The sequence below is a fragment of the Trifolium pratense genome, linkage group LG4, assembly GCF_020283565.1.
Source record: "Trifolium pratense cultivar HEN17-A07 linkage group LG4, ARS_RC_1.1, whole genome shotgun sequence".
NCBI classification, from domain to species: domain Eukaryota; kingdom Viridiplantae; phylum Streptophyta; class Magnoliopsida; order Fabales; family Fabaceae; genus Trifolium; species Trifolium pratense.
The window spans coordinates 49,731,703-49,748,222 of record NC_060062.1 but is presented as its reverse complement, the minus strand read 5'-3'; the positions used below and the strand labels follow the sequence as shown (position 1 = coordinate 49,748,222).

Sequence of the window (16,520 nt, the reverse complement as noted above, 5' to 3'; positions counted from 1 at the left end):
TACGGGTTATACTCATATTTAATACGGTGACCTAATTATTTTGATGATTTTTGTGAGACCTATATTTTCACTAACATATTAACAAGATTACCTATTTTTTAATAATTTTAAAAGGATATATTTATACTCATATATTTAATACAGGGACCTAATTTTTTTGTGGTTTTTACAAGGCCTATGTTTTTACTAATATATTAATAAGGTAGCCTATTTTTCCATAATTTCTACATTATCATTTATATTCAAATATTAATACAGAGACATAAGGTTTTTTGTGATAGTTTTACCATTGTTCTTTTTCTATTTTTTTACCAAATATTATATCTTTCTATTTTTTAATCTTTTAATCTACTTCCCAATAAATTAATATTTTATCTTATCAAGTGAGGAGCGGCAATGCCGCGACTCCCGTGCGGACGCACGGGTGTCCTGCTAGTTTTCCTTTAAAAAAACACAAAAATCAAATCTCAGTCTATTTTACATCAAAGTTTTGATGTTCACCAATCATTTCTCTAACCTTATAAAATTAATTACTTTGTAGGAGCAAGAGCCTTTCAAAGTTTTTAATTCAGATAAATGATAAGCAACAAATTGACAGAAATTTGTGCTTAAGAGAAAAAAGCGACCCACACTGCTTATTGAAGAAGCAACGGACAAAACCAAAGCCCAGTGGAGGGTTGCACTTGGAACTTGTTTTCTAAATTTTTCAATATACATCTTACGTACAAATACATTGTTCACTTTAATAATTTTGATAGGTTCACAAATAGTAGTATTTACTAATTTTTTAACCTATTAAAATTATTCATTTTTTTTATTTACAATATTGACAATGAAAATCAAACCTATAATTTAATGCTTCATACATATTACCTAAATCTTTCACCAATAAACCAACTAATATTCAAATAAGATACATACCAAAATGTTCACCTAATAATAATGTTAAAATTTTATTTATGTTAGTCCACCCTTATGCTTCTTAAGAATCTTCCACACATAACTATAGAGATTAATCCTCTCGAGATAATTGAGATTCATTTAAAGGGTTGATCTCTCCCAACAATTATTTTTTCATATACGCGCCAGTCGAAGATCGAATTCAAGATCAAATAGTTAAGAGACTCAAATATCTACCATTTATACCATTATGTTTCTTTGTTTTCCCCTATGAAACCAACCACTTAAATATTTCATGCCCATAACATCAATATCTAATATGACATCCCACCCTTTTATTTTCTTGACCTAAAACTATTTATTAAATGTTTGAATTTTTTTAACAATCTTATATTATCAATTTTGATGCTTGCAAGTTTGCAACTATCCATTGACATATAGAAACAATTTGGGTACGGTCTGCTACATGTCCCCACATCCACGTGACTATGTTTTGTCTAACTCTTTTCCACACTCACCAAAATCTCCAACCATAAATAAACCAAACCCTCTCTCCATGAATCACCACACAACCATTCAACATCTCAAAAAACATTCAAAGTTTTTGAAACACAAAACACAACAATGGCCATTAGAAAATCCAACAAGTTACCACAACCAGATGTTATAATCAAGCAAATTCTTAAAAGATGTTCAAGTTTTGGAAAAAAACAGGGGTACAATGAACATGATCTTCCTGAAGATGTACCTAAAGGTCATTTTGTTGTTTATGTTGGAGAGAATAGAACAAGATATATTGTTCCAATTTCATGGTTGCCTCATCCACAGTTTCAAAGTTTGCTTCAAAGAGCTGAGGAAGAATTTGGATTTAATCATGACATGGGCCTTACTATCCCTTGTGATGAAGTTGTTTTTGAGTTTCTTACTTCATTGATCAGATAAAAAGTATGGTTTTAAATTGCGGTCTGCAACCACAAATATAATGGATTTTGAGGTCTCAACAACGGTATTGTTACCGCAGTTTCCACCTTATCAGCAACATTTTTCTTAATTTTGAAGCGAGCAATAATTAAGTTCACAATATTGAAGTTCAGAACAGAGCCGCAACTGCAATTTAAAACCATGATAAGAAGGAAGGGAATTGGCGCATTTGATCATAGTGAGGTTTATCAATATAAATCCCTTTGTCAAGTGGTTGTTTGTAAGTTTGACTAAGGAAATATTAACACTTCTACATTTTTTTAAATTGTAAAATATACACATGCCAAAGAAAATTTCATTGGCAGTGCCATTTGTATTCTTAATGAGTAAAGATTTATTCCAGTGCTACAAAATTGTTTTTATTCCCCTGCATTTAGTTGTTTGACGAATAGTATTTGAAACAGAATAGGTTACTTTGAAAGTAAGAGTTTTAGCGATTCAAATTTGAGTTGAGATCCTCTCAATTTTCTATCATTTTCATTTTTTGCATTATCAAAGTTTTTAAATGTTTTTCGGTGTATAAAAAGTATTTGGACGCACTTAATATCTCATTTTTGCATTTATATTCCCAAAACTATATAATAATAGAGGAAATGGAAAGAATGACAAATGGAGAGGATAAAATTTGGCATCATTAAAGAAGTCTTATTCAAGCAAGACATTGTGCTCGGGCTCAAGTTCGATTTAGTGAGAACAATTTTTGGTTCACAATTCATAAATTTCACTATGTTAAGTTTGGAGTTCCAAGATAGGCATATGGCCATATCCAACTTAGAACTTGTACAAAATGTTCGATAGCATTCTAGTTTTAACTTTTTCAGAAATCTCAAACAAGTATTACAAGGCAAGGTTTAGTTGCTTGTTTGGAATTGCGGTAAGTTTGATAATATCATGGTGACATCGTAATTTTGTTGAAATTTCAAAGTATATACTCAATATTTTCAAATTTTGGGCTAAAATGTCTTTTTATATATAAACGGAAAAAGTAAACAATTAGTTTTGTTAGTTTTACAAAAGGCGACAATCGAACTCTGACCTCTTTATCACTCAATTCCCTAACTCATCTACACGAGCCACCAAGTCATCGATATATCTCACGTCGAAAACATGTCTTAAACCTAATATAAAGGTCTCCTTGGTAATTTAAGCTCTCATGATGACCCAATCCCAAAACCAAGAAACTTCTCATTATAACATGCAATGCAAAGTGTTAGTATTTGAAAGAGACTGGGGTGGAGGGCAAACTACAATTATTTGTAAGCTTCATTTTCAACAGTCCAAAACAAGATTTAGGTGGCACCAGATGTCATTCTTGTTTTATTCTTGTTTCACATTGTTCCATTTCATTATCTTGAAATACCTAAAATTAAAAACTGCAAATTTAATTTAATTTTATTTATTTATTTATTTATTTCTTATTGTAGTTTGTGAAATAATGTGTTGGTTTAGTTAAGGTTATTGGTACTGTACGTCCATGTACATTTTTTCTTTAAATCAGGTATACTCTACGTCCAACTACAGAGAGTAATCCTTCGAGTCTTGTGAGACCTAAATAAGTGGCAAATTCTCCTTAAGAGTTTTAACGTTACTGCATGACCAAGTCAGGGATCAAACCCAAAATTTTGATTAAACTAGAAGAAATTCGTGTCATTTCATCTAAGCGCTTCTGAAACCCGTAAATCTTGTGATTGATCATGCATGCATGATACATAATTGATCATTATGTTACGTCCTTCTCCATCTCTTTCTGATTAAAAGGAAGCCCACATTAAATGAATAACAATGCAACTAGCAAAAGCAGTGGGAGAATTTCCCGGAATCATGATTTTGTTTGACGAAAATTTGCACATTTCATGGGATCTTTGGTGAAGATACACAAACACACTCAAAAGAGAATAAAAGACACACGAAATTTAACATGGTTAGTAGGGATGGCAATGGGTAGGGTAGGGTATGGGTAGGGTACTATAGTACCCATACCCGCGGATTGAAAAAATACCCGTACTCAATCCCATACCCGCGGGTAACAACTTTTGCCCCCGTCCCCATACCCTATAGGTACCTAGGTACCCATACCCGTTCATTTTTGCGGGTAATTACCCATACCCGTGCCCGTACCCAAAATGCGGGTTTTTATCCTATCCATTGTGAGTAATTTTTGCGGGTACCCTCTAGATATGGGTCAAATTGTCATCCCTAATGGTTAGTCACTTTTTGTCTACATCCATAAAAAGGAAATGCCTCAACAAAAATGTATGCGTTATCTCAAATAAAATTGCATTCACATTGTAACTCAATCCAACATATGCATCTGTACGTTGGGTCATGATCATTGCATGAAATATATGGGATCATTGAATTGAGTTAAGAGCAATCACATCGGTGGTTTATTTTGGACACCACATTTTCATCAAAAACCATATAGACTTTCGGTGAAGATGTGTTCAAGTCGCTCATGTGGTTGCTATGAGTCCAATGTGATGATCCTCTGTTGTTTTAGGCTCACTTCTCAATCCAATAGTGATATATTGTTGACGTACAATGGTATAATTGTCACTTCAACACAATGAATGTAACGGACAATCTAGGAGTTTTGTATTAGATTATGTATGAGTTCTTCGATTAACAAGTTTACTATTGTTTTTGAATCTGCGAATTTGCTGTGTATTTTAGGGTTATTCTACTCTAAATGATATGAATTGTAAAGATAAATTGTATTAAAATAAATTGAGTAATTCATACATCAACTGAGATTTACAACCATATAAGAAGTTATCCTTATGCGTTTGTGTGTTAGCATGTGGATGTGCTTCTAATTTATCCTTGTGCGTTTGTTTATTAGCATGTAGATGTCCTTTATCTTTCGAATTCTCCTTGGTGCATTTCAAACTCTTTTCTCAACTACTTGAAATTCGAACTCTTTTCTCAGCTACTTGAAATTCGAAACTTGGCTAATTTTCAAATCCTTTATCAAATTTTACATATAACAATATCAAGGCCGATTGTTTACCTAAAGTTAATCGCTTATTAATTGTGTCAAAAGTCTTCATGACAGTGGCATGGTCATTAACGTATGTGTGCCAACAACGATGCACGTATATGTAGATGAAACGCTTTCGTTTAAAGGGAACATACCAGATGAATAGATGAACACAGAGTTGTGCAGAAGATTGTTGGTATATCAAGAATGAGTAAAAATGTTTCACATTGGGTGAAAATAAACATGTTGAGTACTAACATATAATTGATGAGACTCATATACTTAATATCTTAAAAAGTTGGGGTGTAAGTGTGGTGTCTAAACATATTATATAATTCTTAACCCTATCTAACGACCGCGTGGTTTCTCTACGGCAGTAAATCCAAATCTCTATATAAGGATACGACAGGCCACACAATAACACTCAAGACATGGGATACCTCAACTCTCTACATGATCACCAAAAGGTGGAGATACATCGCCTCTTCACAATCTTACTATTTATAGAGTGCATATATGACTTTCACTCGTGTGTTTTTTTTTAATTTTCCAAATGCAAATATACATTCATTCATCTCTTGAAATGTCCTATCTCTTAGTACATTTCTATATATCTATCTCAAAATTTTAAATTGATTTCCCGACAGATTTGCCAATACACCAAGCATTGACTACTTGTTCTCGTCTTGTAACAAGCTACTACTTGTGACTTGAACACCAAATCAATTATTAGAACTTTTGAATTCAAAGCCCTCGTTATTATGATTAAGGAAGTTAAAGAGTCTTGATCCAAAACATGAACATTCTCAACAATAATATTAATAATGTTTCATATATTCTATCCACACGATATATACGACAAAGTACACTTGTCTATACAATACAAAATATACAGATAGTACCTAAAGCATTCCCTTCTCAATTGTCCTTTCAAATTTGATTTATCAAAAATAAATTATAAACCCTCATGACAAAAAAGCATGCGTAATTTGTTTATTAATTTGATGTTAACATAACGTGGGACCTCATTGTCTATAGATGAGTCATGACAAATATAATTAAGGTGTGAATAACCCTTAGTCCTTTAGACCTTACCCTTGCTTAATAGATGACAAGATGAGAAATTATAGCCCCATAAAAAATCAAAATATCTTCATTGTTTAATTGAATTTTATTGTAAGGCTAAGCTATTCCAACAAGATTTAGATCCTAGAGTAACTCCATGTGGGTAGGGAGTCACATACTTTGTGACAAGTGGTCATGATTTGAGTTCCACCGTGGTCCTAAACATTTTTTTTCTTCATTGGGAACTTTAAATTCGGTTAATAATTAATTGATCAACCTGTAATGTCTAATTATGTAGAAACAAGGAATTAGGAACTGAGTTGTTAGTTTATGATTATCTTAGCCACAAAAAACACTGATGATTTGGTACAATAATTAAATGATTATATGTTAACTTTTCAAATGTGATTGAAATGTTGAACTTGTTGCTAACATTGCTATCTGGCGTGATTAGAAGAATTTGATGGATATCGAACAGTACGTGGACTGTTAAGGTTAAAGTTTTTTTTTTAACAAGCAAATATATATATATATATATATATGGGGGCTGCTAACTTAGACCCAGTTGGGTCTAAGTTAGCAAGGTGCACATTTTCAGTTGAACAAAAATACTCATTCTTTTTAATTAATTAACCAAATTACCATCAATGGACGCGGATCCAGTGTCGCGCGCGTACCGTAGGACCATGGTTACAAACCGTTGATTTCCATCAGACAGCCAAGATCTGATCTCATCAAGACTGTCTGATCAATCAGACAGCCCAGATCATCCGAATCCATCAGATTCCAGCGCGTGCACCACACTGGATTACACCCTGGAGAGAGAAGAATCTACTTTTTAAAAGCAGGACACGTGTCGCTGTCTGATCGGCTGGGCGTGATTTTTTTCCATTTAATACTTTGAACTCAATTATTTCGTTGTAAATTAATTTTTTTTTTTTTATACCAAAATTCATAATTTTTTTTTTCTACAAATAGAGACTTGGTTCGTTTGATTTGGACACAGAAAAAAAAACTCAATTTTTCACTACCTTAATCTCATTTTTCACTACCTTACATCAACTCACTGAAACCATTCTACCAGCAAAATGGTTTCAGATTACAACTCTCTGAAACCATTGTACCAGATAAATTGTTTCAGAAGCAAACACAATTAATAAATTACTCACTGAAATCATTCTACCAGTAAAATGGTTTCAGAATACAACTATGTGCAACCATTCTACAAGCTAAATGGTTTCAGAAGCAAATAACTAATAATCAACTTACTGAAACCATTCTACCAGCAAAATGGTTTCAGATTACAACTCTCTGAAACCATTGTACCAGATAAATGGTTTCAGAAGCAAACACAATTAATAAATTACTCATTGAAACCATTCTACCAGTAAAATGGTTTCAGAATACAACTATGTGCAACCATTCTACCAGTAAAATGGTTTCAGAAGCAAACACTAGTTTTTAATTACCGTTTTATCTCATTTAATTAACTAAAAATAGTTTCAGGTCTCCAAAAATTTCATAAAATATACCAAAAGTTCCAGAATATTATCTACTATTTTCCTGGTATAATGGTTTCAGTGAGTTGGTTGAGTGGTGCGTGTTAAATTACAACACACAAGTAACGTATTTAGTAGACAAAAAATGAGATTAAGGTAGTGAAAAATTGCATTTTTTTTTTGTGTCCAAATCAAACGAACCAAGTCTCTATTTGTAGAAAAAAATTATGAATTTTGGTATAAAAAAATAAAAAATAAAAAATTAATTTACAACGAAATAATTGAGTTCAAAGTATTAAATGAACAAAAATCACGTCCAGCCAACCATTGTGTGACACGTGTCCTACTTTTAAAAAGCAAATTTTTCTCTCTCCAGGGTGTAATCCAGTGTGGTGCACGCGTTGTAATCTGATGGATCAGGATGATCTAGGCTGTCGGATTGATCAGACAGTCTTGATGAGATCAGATCTTGGCTGTCTGATGGAAATCAACGGTCTGTAACCATGGTCCTTCGGTACGCGCGCGACACTGGATCCGCGTCCATTGATGGGTATTTTGGTTAATTAATTAAAAAGAATGGGTATTTTGGTCCAATTGAAAAGGTGCACCTTGCTAACTTAGACCTAACTAGGGTCTAAGTTAGAAAACCCCTATATATATATATATATATATATATATATATATATATATATATATATATATATATATATATATATATATATATATATATATAATAGTCTTTCAGCACAAGACGTGCCAAAAAGACTAAACAAGGTTACAAGTAAAGTCCAAAATAGAGGAACTAAAAGAAACTAAACAAGGCCCAAGCAAAGCAAATGACTAGACCACCAACTATGGCAGTTCAAAGCTAAAGTACTACTCGTCGCTTTCAACCACCTATAAGAAAACGTCTTGATCTTGTCCAACATATGATGCACCGAGTTTGCTGAGCCCTTGAACAATCGATGATTTCTTTCGGTCCACACAACCCAAACACAAGCAAGCCATATGAGCTGCATAAAAGAACGTCGTGCTCGAGAACCACCTGCTGAATCCGTAAACTGAACAAAGTGTTCTGAAAGAGTCTGAGTAGTAAGGTTAAAGTTGATTGAGTGTACTTGTAAAAATTGTGAGATGCTCAAGCTAGTATGCATGAGAACGTTGAATGAGAAATTTTTAAGATTAAAATTGCATACATGTTGGGGGAGAATACCTTATATATGAGGAGCAAGGGTGTCGTAGGAGCATTGACGTGTGAGGTCTTATGAGACGACTCTCATCAATATCGATCTCTAACGTCATTGAAGAATACCTAAAATTGGTGTGTTGGTGTTTAGCTTCAAAGTATATATGATTATTACTTCGAAGGCTTCCAATAAGGGTGGATTTAGGGATCACAAAAATATTTGTGTGCATGGATATCAGCGGATAAAATCCGCCACGATTTTTTTGTCCTAGACAAAGTGACAAACAATACAAAAAATCACACAATTGGGAGGTTTCGAGTTTGAATCAAAGGTAAAAATATTTTTTATTTATTTAATGTGTAAATGCATATATATTTATAGGTAAGAGATGGAGAAGGCTCCTCTATAAAGTAGAAGATAACTTGAATGGGGAATTAGTGATGTAAGTATTAATTTGAGAATACAATTAAAAAATAATTAATATTGTATTAATTTTTTTTCAAAACCAGTATACGGCCCATTGACCGCCTAATCTGAATTGGAGTCTGTTTTGACATCAACTACTTTCAGTCTCCTCTCAATCGCAGTTGTGAGATATCGAACTGTGTTTCTTCTTATCAAGTTTATCGTCAATCACCACTGAACTAACTAACAATTGGTATTAAAAATTGATTTTAATGGGTAGAAATAAAAAATGAATTGAAAAATAATATATTTATAGAGATAACAACAAACATATTAAACATACTAAATTGTAATTTTTTTTGTCAAGCGGTCTAACTAGTAGCTATTAAATTGTAATTTTAACTATTTGTAAAAAAAAAAAAAAAAAACGAGTTTAAATGTACTCCGTATAATGTAAAACTCACAGCATGCCCTATAAAAATATGATAATTAATAAGAAAACTTATTTGTTTGGGAATAATATTAAGGCTGACTTTTTATAAAATAATAAAAAAATTAAAGCTGACTTATTTTTATTTAATAGTTTATCTATAATAACATACGAAAGACCATTAGAAAAATAAAATACAAAGAGGAAAGTCCAAATAATTTTTAAATATAAGTTCAAATGTCCTTACTACCTTGTCTACTTCAAATGTACTTAGAGATAAGACACTAATATTGATTATAAGCCTCGTGTTCCTTTTTAAATTTAAAAATTGCTATATATCGACTAAGGGAAGGGAAAATACACGAGGTGGGTTCGGTTGCTGAAGAAATTGTAGGGACATATGTTAGGTTCATGAATAAATGTTAAAGCCTTCAATTTCCATGCACATATCTTGCTTATATATTTTCAATAAACTCTTAATTAGACTCTTGTCTGCTCCACAATATAGCAAGGGTTTTACTATATTGAAAATGAATGAACATGTGCAATATTCCTTACTCTTTTATATGACAGTGATATATTTTAAATTAAAGTGTGGTTAATTTTTTGTTTTTGCATTAATCCTCTGATTGTCAGAAAAAAGAGGTCCTGTGATGTTGGAATTAACTTAATAATTTAATCATATAAAACATGTTCAACAATAAAGACTAAATCTATAATTTTACTTTAGTGCGGAAGTCAAGTAACCATATGAGCATGTATATAAAACATGATCTACGACATGTTGATTTATCAAAGATCAGTATTAGGAATACCTGGACGACGAATCCATGAGATAAACATTCCTGAAACATAAAGAAAGATAAGGCGGCTTGTATGGTGCTTCTTCAACCGGTACTCTAATGTCTTGAGTTATCTTCAGATGGGGAAAATAGATTATTTGCTCATGTACGGTATATTGGGGATCATGACCTATATATAAGGTGATGACCAACTAGGGTTCCCATTATTCCGAAATGGGTCATCCTGACATCCACTCATATATATTGAGTCCATATATCATATTAATTAATTACTTAATTAATTCTAAATAGAAATCTAATTAGTCTTTTAACTTTATTTGATCACTTAATCAATTAAGGCTCCTAATTGATAAATAGCTAATATAATTATATAAAGATATTTGCCCACATAATATTATTAGAATATTATAAAATATTCCAACACCCGATAATCTAGAATTCGACTATGAGGTATGTGTGAACGAACCTCTTTAAGTATTAGTGCAAATATTAGTTCATAGACTATGATTAATGATTTCAAGTTATATAGTTTAATTTTATAATAATTAGCTTAGGACTTTGTAAAAAAATAGTGGATAGCTAATTGAATTTGTAGTATTGGGTAAATTAGCAATTGAACTAGCATATAAATATGAAATAACATAAACAAATATGTTTAATTAATTTTTAATTTTTTTCAAGTAAGATAATACGGATAAAATTGAAATAAAAATTAATAAGTTATAATCTAATTAAATTTGCTTATCAAAATAAACTATAACTGAATTATGAGGATTAATTTTTTTTTTTAGTAGTGCCTAAAGTTTTCACCTCCACTGGTTATTTATGTTTGGGTCCGCTCCTGCATATAAGTAAAATCTTGTAAAAAATTGTTCATAAAAAATGAACTCAAATTCTTCTGTGTCAGGAGGAGCTCTTTAATCCACTTTAGCTAAATATCTTCTTTTTTTTTTATCATATTAAACAATTTATTTAATTTTATTTGTAATAAGTCGGTTTGATACTTTATTTATAGAATAAAATTATGATTTCACAAATATGCCGATAATATTTGTATATATTCGTACAAGAATATTTGGTCTATTATAAACAAAACCCTCAGTTGCATCGTATATTTGATGGATCTAGGTGAATATTTTGTGTATGTGGTGTGGCCAATTAATTTTAATGTTCCATTGCTTCTTTTTTTTTTTATCCTGTCAATTTTTCTTTATTTTGAAAATTGGTTATTTTATGATGGAACAAGTTGTTTTTTTTTTTGACAAATTTATGATGGAACAAGTTACTCTCAATTATTTTAACTTTGCCTAGGATGTTCTAAAATTCATGCACGTAACGTAAGTTTCTTTTGTTCCCATCCAAACGCGGAATTTAGGAGTGTATACAATTGATAGTTGGAAGCACGGTGGTTTTAGTTAGGAATTGCACATGAAATGTTTTTCCAATGTCCATTGACCATTGTGATTAAGCACAAAAAATGAATGAGTACGTATATATGTTCCCTCATCATTAAGAGGTGTTGATCAATGATATTTTACGGACAAAACCATATTTATTAGTACTTCAAATTATAATAAATGAAGCTTGTTGTAGGAACATATGGTCCTCGTTGAATATGTTATTGTGTTGTTGGACATTGTTTGAAGTCCTACATTGCTTAGGTTCTCAGAATGTGAAGTGTATAAATATGTGAGGGCAACCTCACCCTTTGAGCTAACTTTTGAGGATGAGATACAAACATATTTAACATGGTATTAGAGCCGGGTTAAGGACTGCAATGTGGGCATTTGACCCAGGACCACGCTAGGCGTGAGGGTGGGTGTTGAATATGTTGTTGGACATTGTGTGAAGTCCCACACATTGCTTAGGTTCCCGGGATGTGAAGTGTATAAATATTTGAGGGCAACCTCACCATTTGAGCTAGCTTTTGGGATGAGATCCAAGCATATTTAACAGTCCCTAGTATATTGCTTGTTGGAACATGATGAAGAATTTGGAGGGAACTTGGTATTGAAATAAACACAAGTGTAAGAACCATGTATAGTGTGAATTGAAAAAAGACTCTTTGAGTCCCACATTGGAAAGATCACACTACTTGGTAGTGTTTATATACCACAAAGTGGCAACCAAAGGTGTGCCCTTGGGGTACCCACTTTTGTAAGAAAGGGAGACCGCACACAATGTTGAATATCACACGCGCGCCGCCGTCCGTCCGTCGGGCCGAGCTTGGGTGATATATTAAATTTTTAATACTAAGAAAAAGAAATTTTTGAATTTAAATTTCTTTTAAAATCCCTGATTTTTTGCCACGTTTGGAATTTTGACTGACCAATTTCAGCTCCTGAAAATCCTCTGATTCCAACTCCTTACTTGCCTATAAATATACTTCATTTCTTCAGTTTGAAAATCACTTCTTTCCTTCTCTCTGTTTCCTTCTTCGAAAATTATTTTGTTGTTTCAATATTTGAACGGTTGTAACCGTAGAATTGATATTCGTATATCAATTAGAGTGGTTCGAAAATTCGTACCATATTTGGTGTTATTCTGGTCGATACTACAGTGCAGTAGTTTATCGGTATACTTTTGAAAAACGGTTGTTTTATCCTGGGGACTTCGCGGTTGATATACTACAGTGCATTTCTTCGAGTAGTTCCGCGAAACGTCTTAAAGAAAGCGACCTAGTACGCGACTCAGCCAATAGTTTGTTTCGTTGCCAGTTTTAAAAAATTCATTTTCTGTTTTTTTTTAAAGTCAGCAAACCAGTTTTTAACATTGCTTAAGGTATTTACATCTTATCTAAATCGGTCTAAAGAAAAATTGCAAGCTTTTCACACTTAAAAATATTTTAAGGTTCAGTCAAAGCAAGAATAACCGAAGTTGATTCAGCCGATTCTTTTTCAGTTTCAAAGGGTGCCAAAGAAGTTGTGAGAATTGAGAACATTAGTAGAACAGGTCAAAAGTTAATTAAATGGATATTTCTATTTTCTACCAAAAGAGTTCACTTTTTATGTTAACCTACAGTACAAAATACAAAAAATTTGCAAAATTGAAGGTACGTTAATATAAAATATAAAAAGAAAAAAAATGAGTGAACTATTATTGTTGTGTATAAACGTGATTTTTTTTATGAGATGTATAAACATAAATTGAGGAAACAAAATTCAATTATAATAAAAAAAACTAGCATAATACAAATTTGTATTTTAACCATCTATTTAATCACACTTCTATTATCATGCTTCAGAGATTTACTTTTTCGGCCACCGTCTCCACTCCTTTCATTAAAAGCAAGAAAGATAATTTAAATACAATGAAAGATCAAAATACTTTATGTTATTTTTCCTCCACGCTACATGTTTTGCCTTATCCACTCCAAATCAACAGAATAAAAACGGGTACACATAACCAATACGAGTACGTTACCATTTTAGGAGTACTCGTGCTTCAGAAAAGTTAAGGAATAATAAACACAACTAAAATCTTGGAAACATGTTTAGAGAGAGAAGGTGTGTGGATAAGGTAACAGAAATGTCCGCGTAATGTAGAGGAACAATGCAAGAAGTGAAGCGTGGCGTATACAATATTGGTTTTATAATTCAAATTTTGCCTGCCCTCGCCAGATGCTCTACCAAGATGTTGTAGCATCTGTCTAGTGTTCTGTTTTGACAGTTAGCTGTTAGTTGTTAGTTGTTAGTTGTTAGTTGTTGGGTGCAGTTACACGTGTATTAGTTAGTTGTTATGTACAGTTGTATTTCAGTTAGTTTTTATGCTGTTGCTTGCATTTGAAGCAACAAACTCTTGTATATAAACTGTTACGCCCTTTGTGGATGAATAAGATCTTTTATGTTTCCTTTAATCATTTTTTCTGCTCTTTCTACAATTCTTTTCTCTCTCAGTTTTATTCACAGGGGTTAAGTGTTTAACCCCAACATATAGGACAATTGTCACATTTCATACACATTCGTGTCAGTTTAACCGAATAACGGCAGATCTAGTATGATCTTTGTAGCAACATTCATGGTGAATATGATTTTAAGCTCTAAGTATTTGTTGATAAATATTACTTATAAATTCCATTTTGCTGCTTGTAGCTATTACTTTTTTTTTTCTATAGCATTTTAGTCTCAAAAGCTCTTTGTCACACTTAACACTCTTTAGCAGAGTTAAAGAACACCCACAACTAAGGTCCACTAAGTTTCGACAAGAATGTTAACAACTCTAAGGTCGACAAAGAAAAGATCGTAAAAGTTAAATGAAGAATTACAGGCTTCCATCATAGCTTCCCTAAAATGCGCAAAAGAATGAATTCTTTTGGAATATTTTTTTTTTAAATGGTGAAGTACCCGTTCGAAAATTTGGTTTGTGAAAAAATCAAAATATATTTTGAAAATTTAAATTAAATGAAAAAATGTGTAAAGAATTACTATTTCGAATTTTTCCAAGAACCAAAAATAAAAAATAAACATGATTCAAATCTTTTTTGTAGATACACAAAATGACAATAGTCATCGAAAGTTCATACACATAGAATAGTTGAAGTTTGAATCAGGGTCACAACATCCGACTTAACAATTTTAACATTTTATTAATTGATTTAGCATTTGCGAACATTGTTTTAAATATTTTATTAATGGAAGTCCAGAAAATCCTTTTTTTGCAAATATCTGAAGTTTGTAAGTTAATGAGCAAACTATTTTTTATTGGGTAAAAAGGTATTTTAGTCGTTTATGAGTTTGGGGGGATGGGTGGGATATATGATGTTTTCTCTTCCCACCTCCCGTGAATCTTTTATACCCCCAATATTTCAATTTTGTCCTTGCAGAAAAATTCGGTTCGCAGAAACTGAATTTTTACTAGTGCAAATTCAGAGTAAATTTTGGTTTTTAGAAATCGAAATTTGTTTTCAAGGCAAACAAAAAAAACTTCGGTTTCTACGAACCGAAGTTTTTTCAAGGGCAAAATTGGAAATTTAGGGGGATAAAAAATTCACAGGGGGTGGGAAGAGAAAACATCTGATATAATACCCTTATTTAGGCCCAAAAAGTGTGATTCAACCATTTATGTTTGAGAAATTTTTTTCGGCCTCCGCTATTTCTAACGCGCCCCGTAAAATTACACAAATATCCCTCTTGTTATTTAGGTAGTAAACTAAGTTGAACCTTAAGTAGTAAATTTCATTTTTCTACCGTGCGTAAATTTGCACATGTTTTTTTTTTTACTCAAAAACAATAATATTCATTCATTCATTCATTGAAATTCATAGGGAATACATCAATCGAAATCATTACATATTCAATTTCGCTAAAAACTAATAAGGATGAATCTGCAAACAGGCTCACAGCATCCGAGTTAATAGCATAAAACGGCCTAATGACAAAGCCTACTATAGATTTGACAAGCTTCAAATGTCCGGAATAATCATGTATCCGGATCTGCAACGTTGATGATACTAAGGTCATTGAATCTGCACTGAAATTGGATCGAAACAAATCTGCAAATCTGAACAAAAGAACAAACATCATACCAAGACGGGACAAATACCGTACTAAGACGGGATAAACAAAACAAATATTCCGCACTAACACGAGATTAAAACAACACCAGATAAAACAATCACAAGAGAGAAAACTCGAATAAAACTTAAAAAGTATGTGGATATCACTTATTTAAATAAAAAGAAACAAAAAACAATCAAGAGGAGTGATTTCGGATCAAAATTAATCTTAAACCACTGCTCTCTAATTGATAAACCAAGAAAAACCAAAAACTAAGAAGTTGCCGGCGGAGAGGATGAGAGAAAGAATTAGGGTAATTTGGTGAATAATAGCAACAATTTTTTTCACAGGTTAATAAGTTTAAAATTATAAATTTTTATTGAAACTTATTCATTTTATATTAAATATATAATTTTTTAATAAATAATTAATAGGGGGCTGCTAACTTAGACCCAGTTGGGTCTAAGTTAGCAAGATGCACCTTTTCAGTTGACCAAAATACCCATTCTTTTTAATTAATAAACCATATTACCATCAATGAACGCGGATCCAGTGTCGCGTGCGTACCGCAGTACCATGGTTACAGGTCGTTGATTTCCATCAGACAGCCAAGATCTGATCTCATCAAGACTGTCTGATCAATCAGACAGCCCAGATCATCCGAATCCATCAGATTCCAGCGCGTGCACCACACTGGATTACAGCCTGGAGAGAGAAGAATCTACTTTTTAAAAGCAGGACACGTGTCGCTGTCTGATTGGCTGGGCGTGATTTT

The 16,520-nt window shown here is 32.3% G+C and overlaps 1 protein-coding gene across 1 annotated transcript; it reads left to right on the top strand.

Moving 5' to 3' along the window:
• The first annotated feature begins 1,435 nt into the window (after positions 1-1,435).
• On the top strand, positions 1,436-2,226 carry LOC123922076 (auxin-responsive protein SAUR50-like). The gene has a single exon (XM_045974818.1). The coding sequence runs from the start codon at positions 1,525-1,527 to the stop codon at positions 1,840-1,842; it is 318 nt and encodes a 105-aa protein (XP_045830774.1). The 5' UTR covers positions 1,436-1,524; the 3' UTR covers positions 1,843-2,226.
• The last annotated feature ends 14,294 nt before the right edge of the window (positions 2,227-16,520 follow it).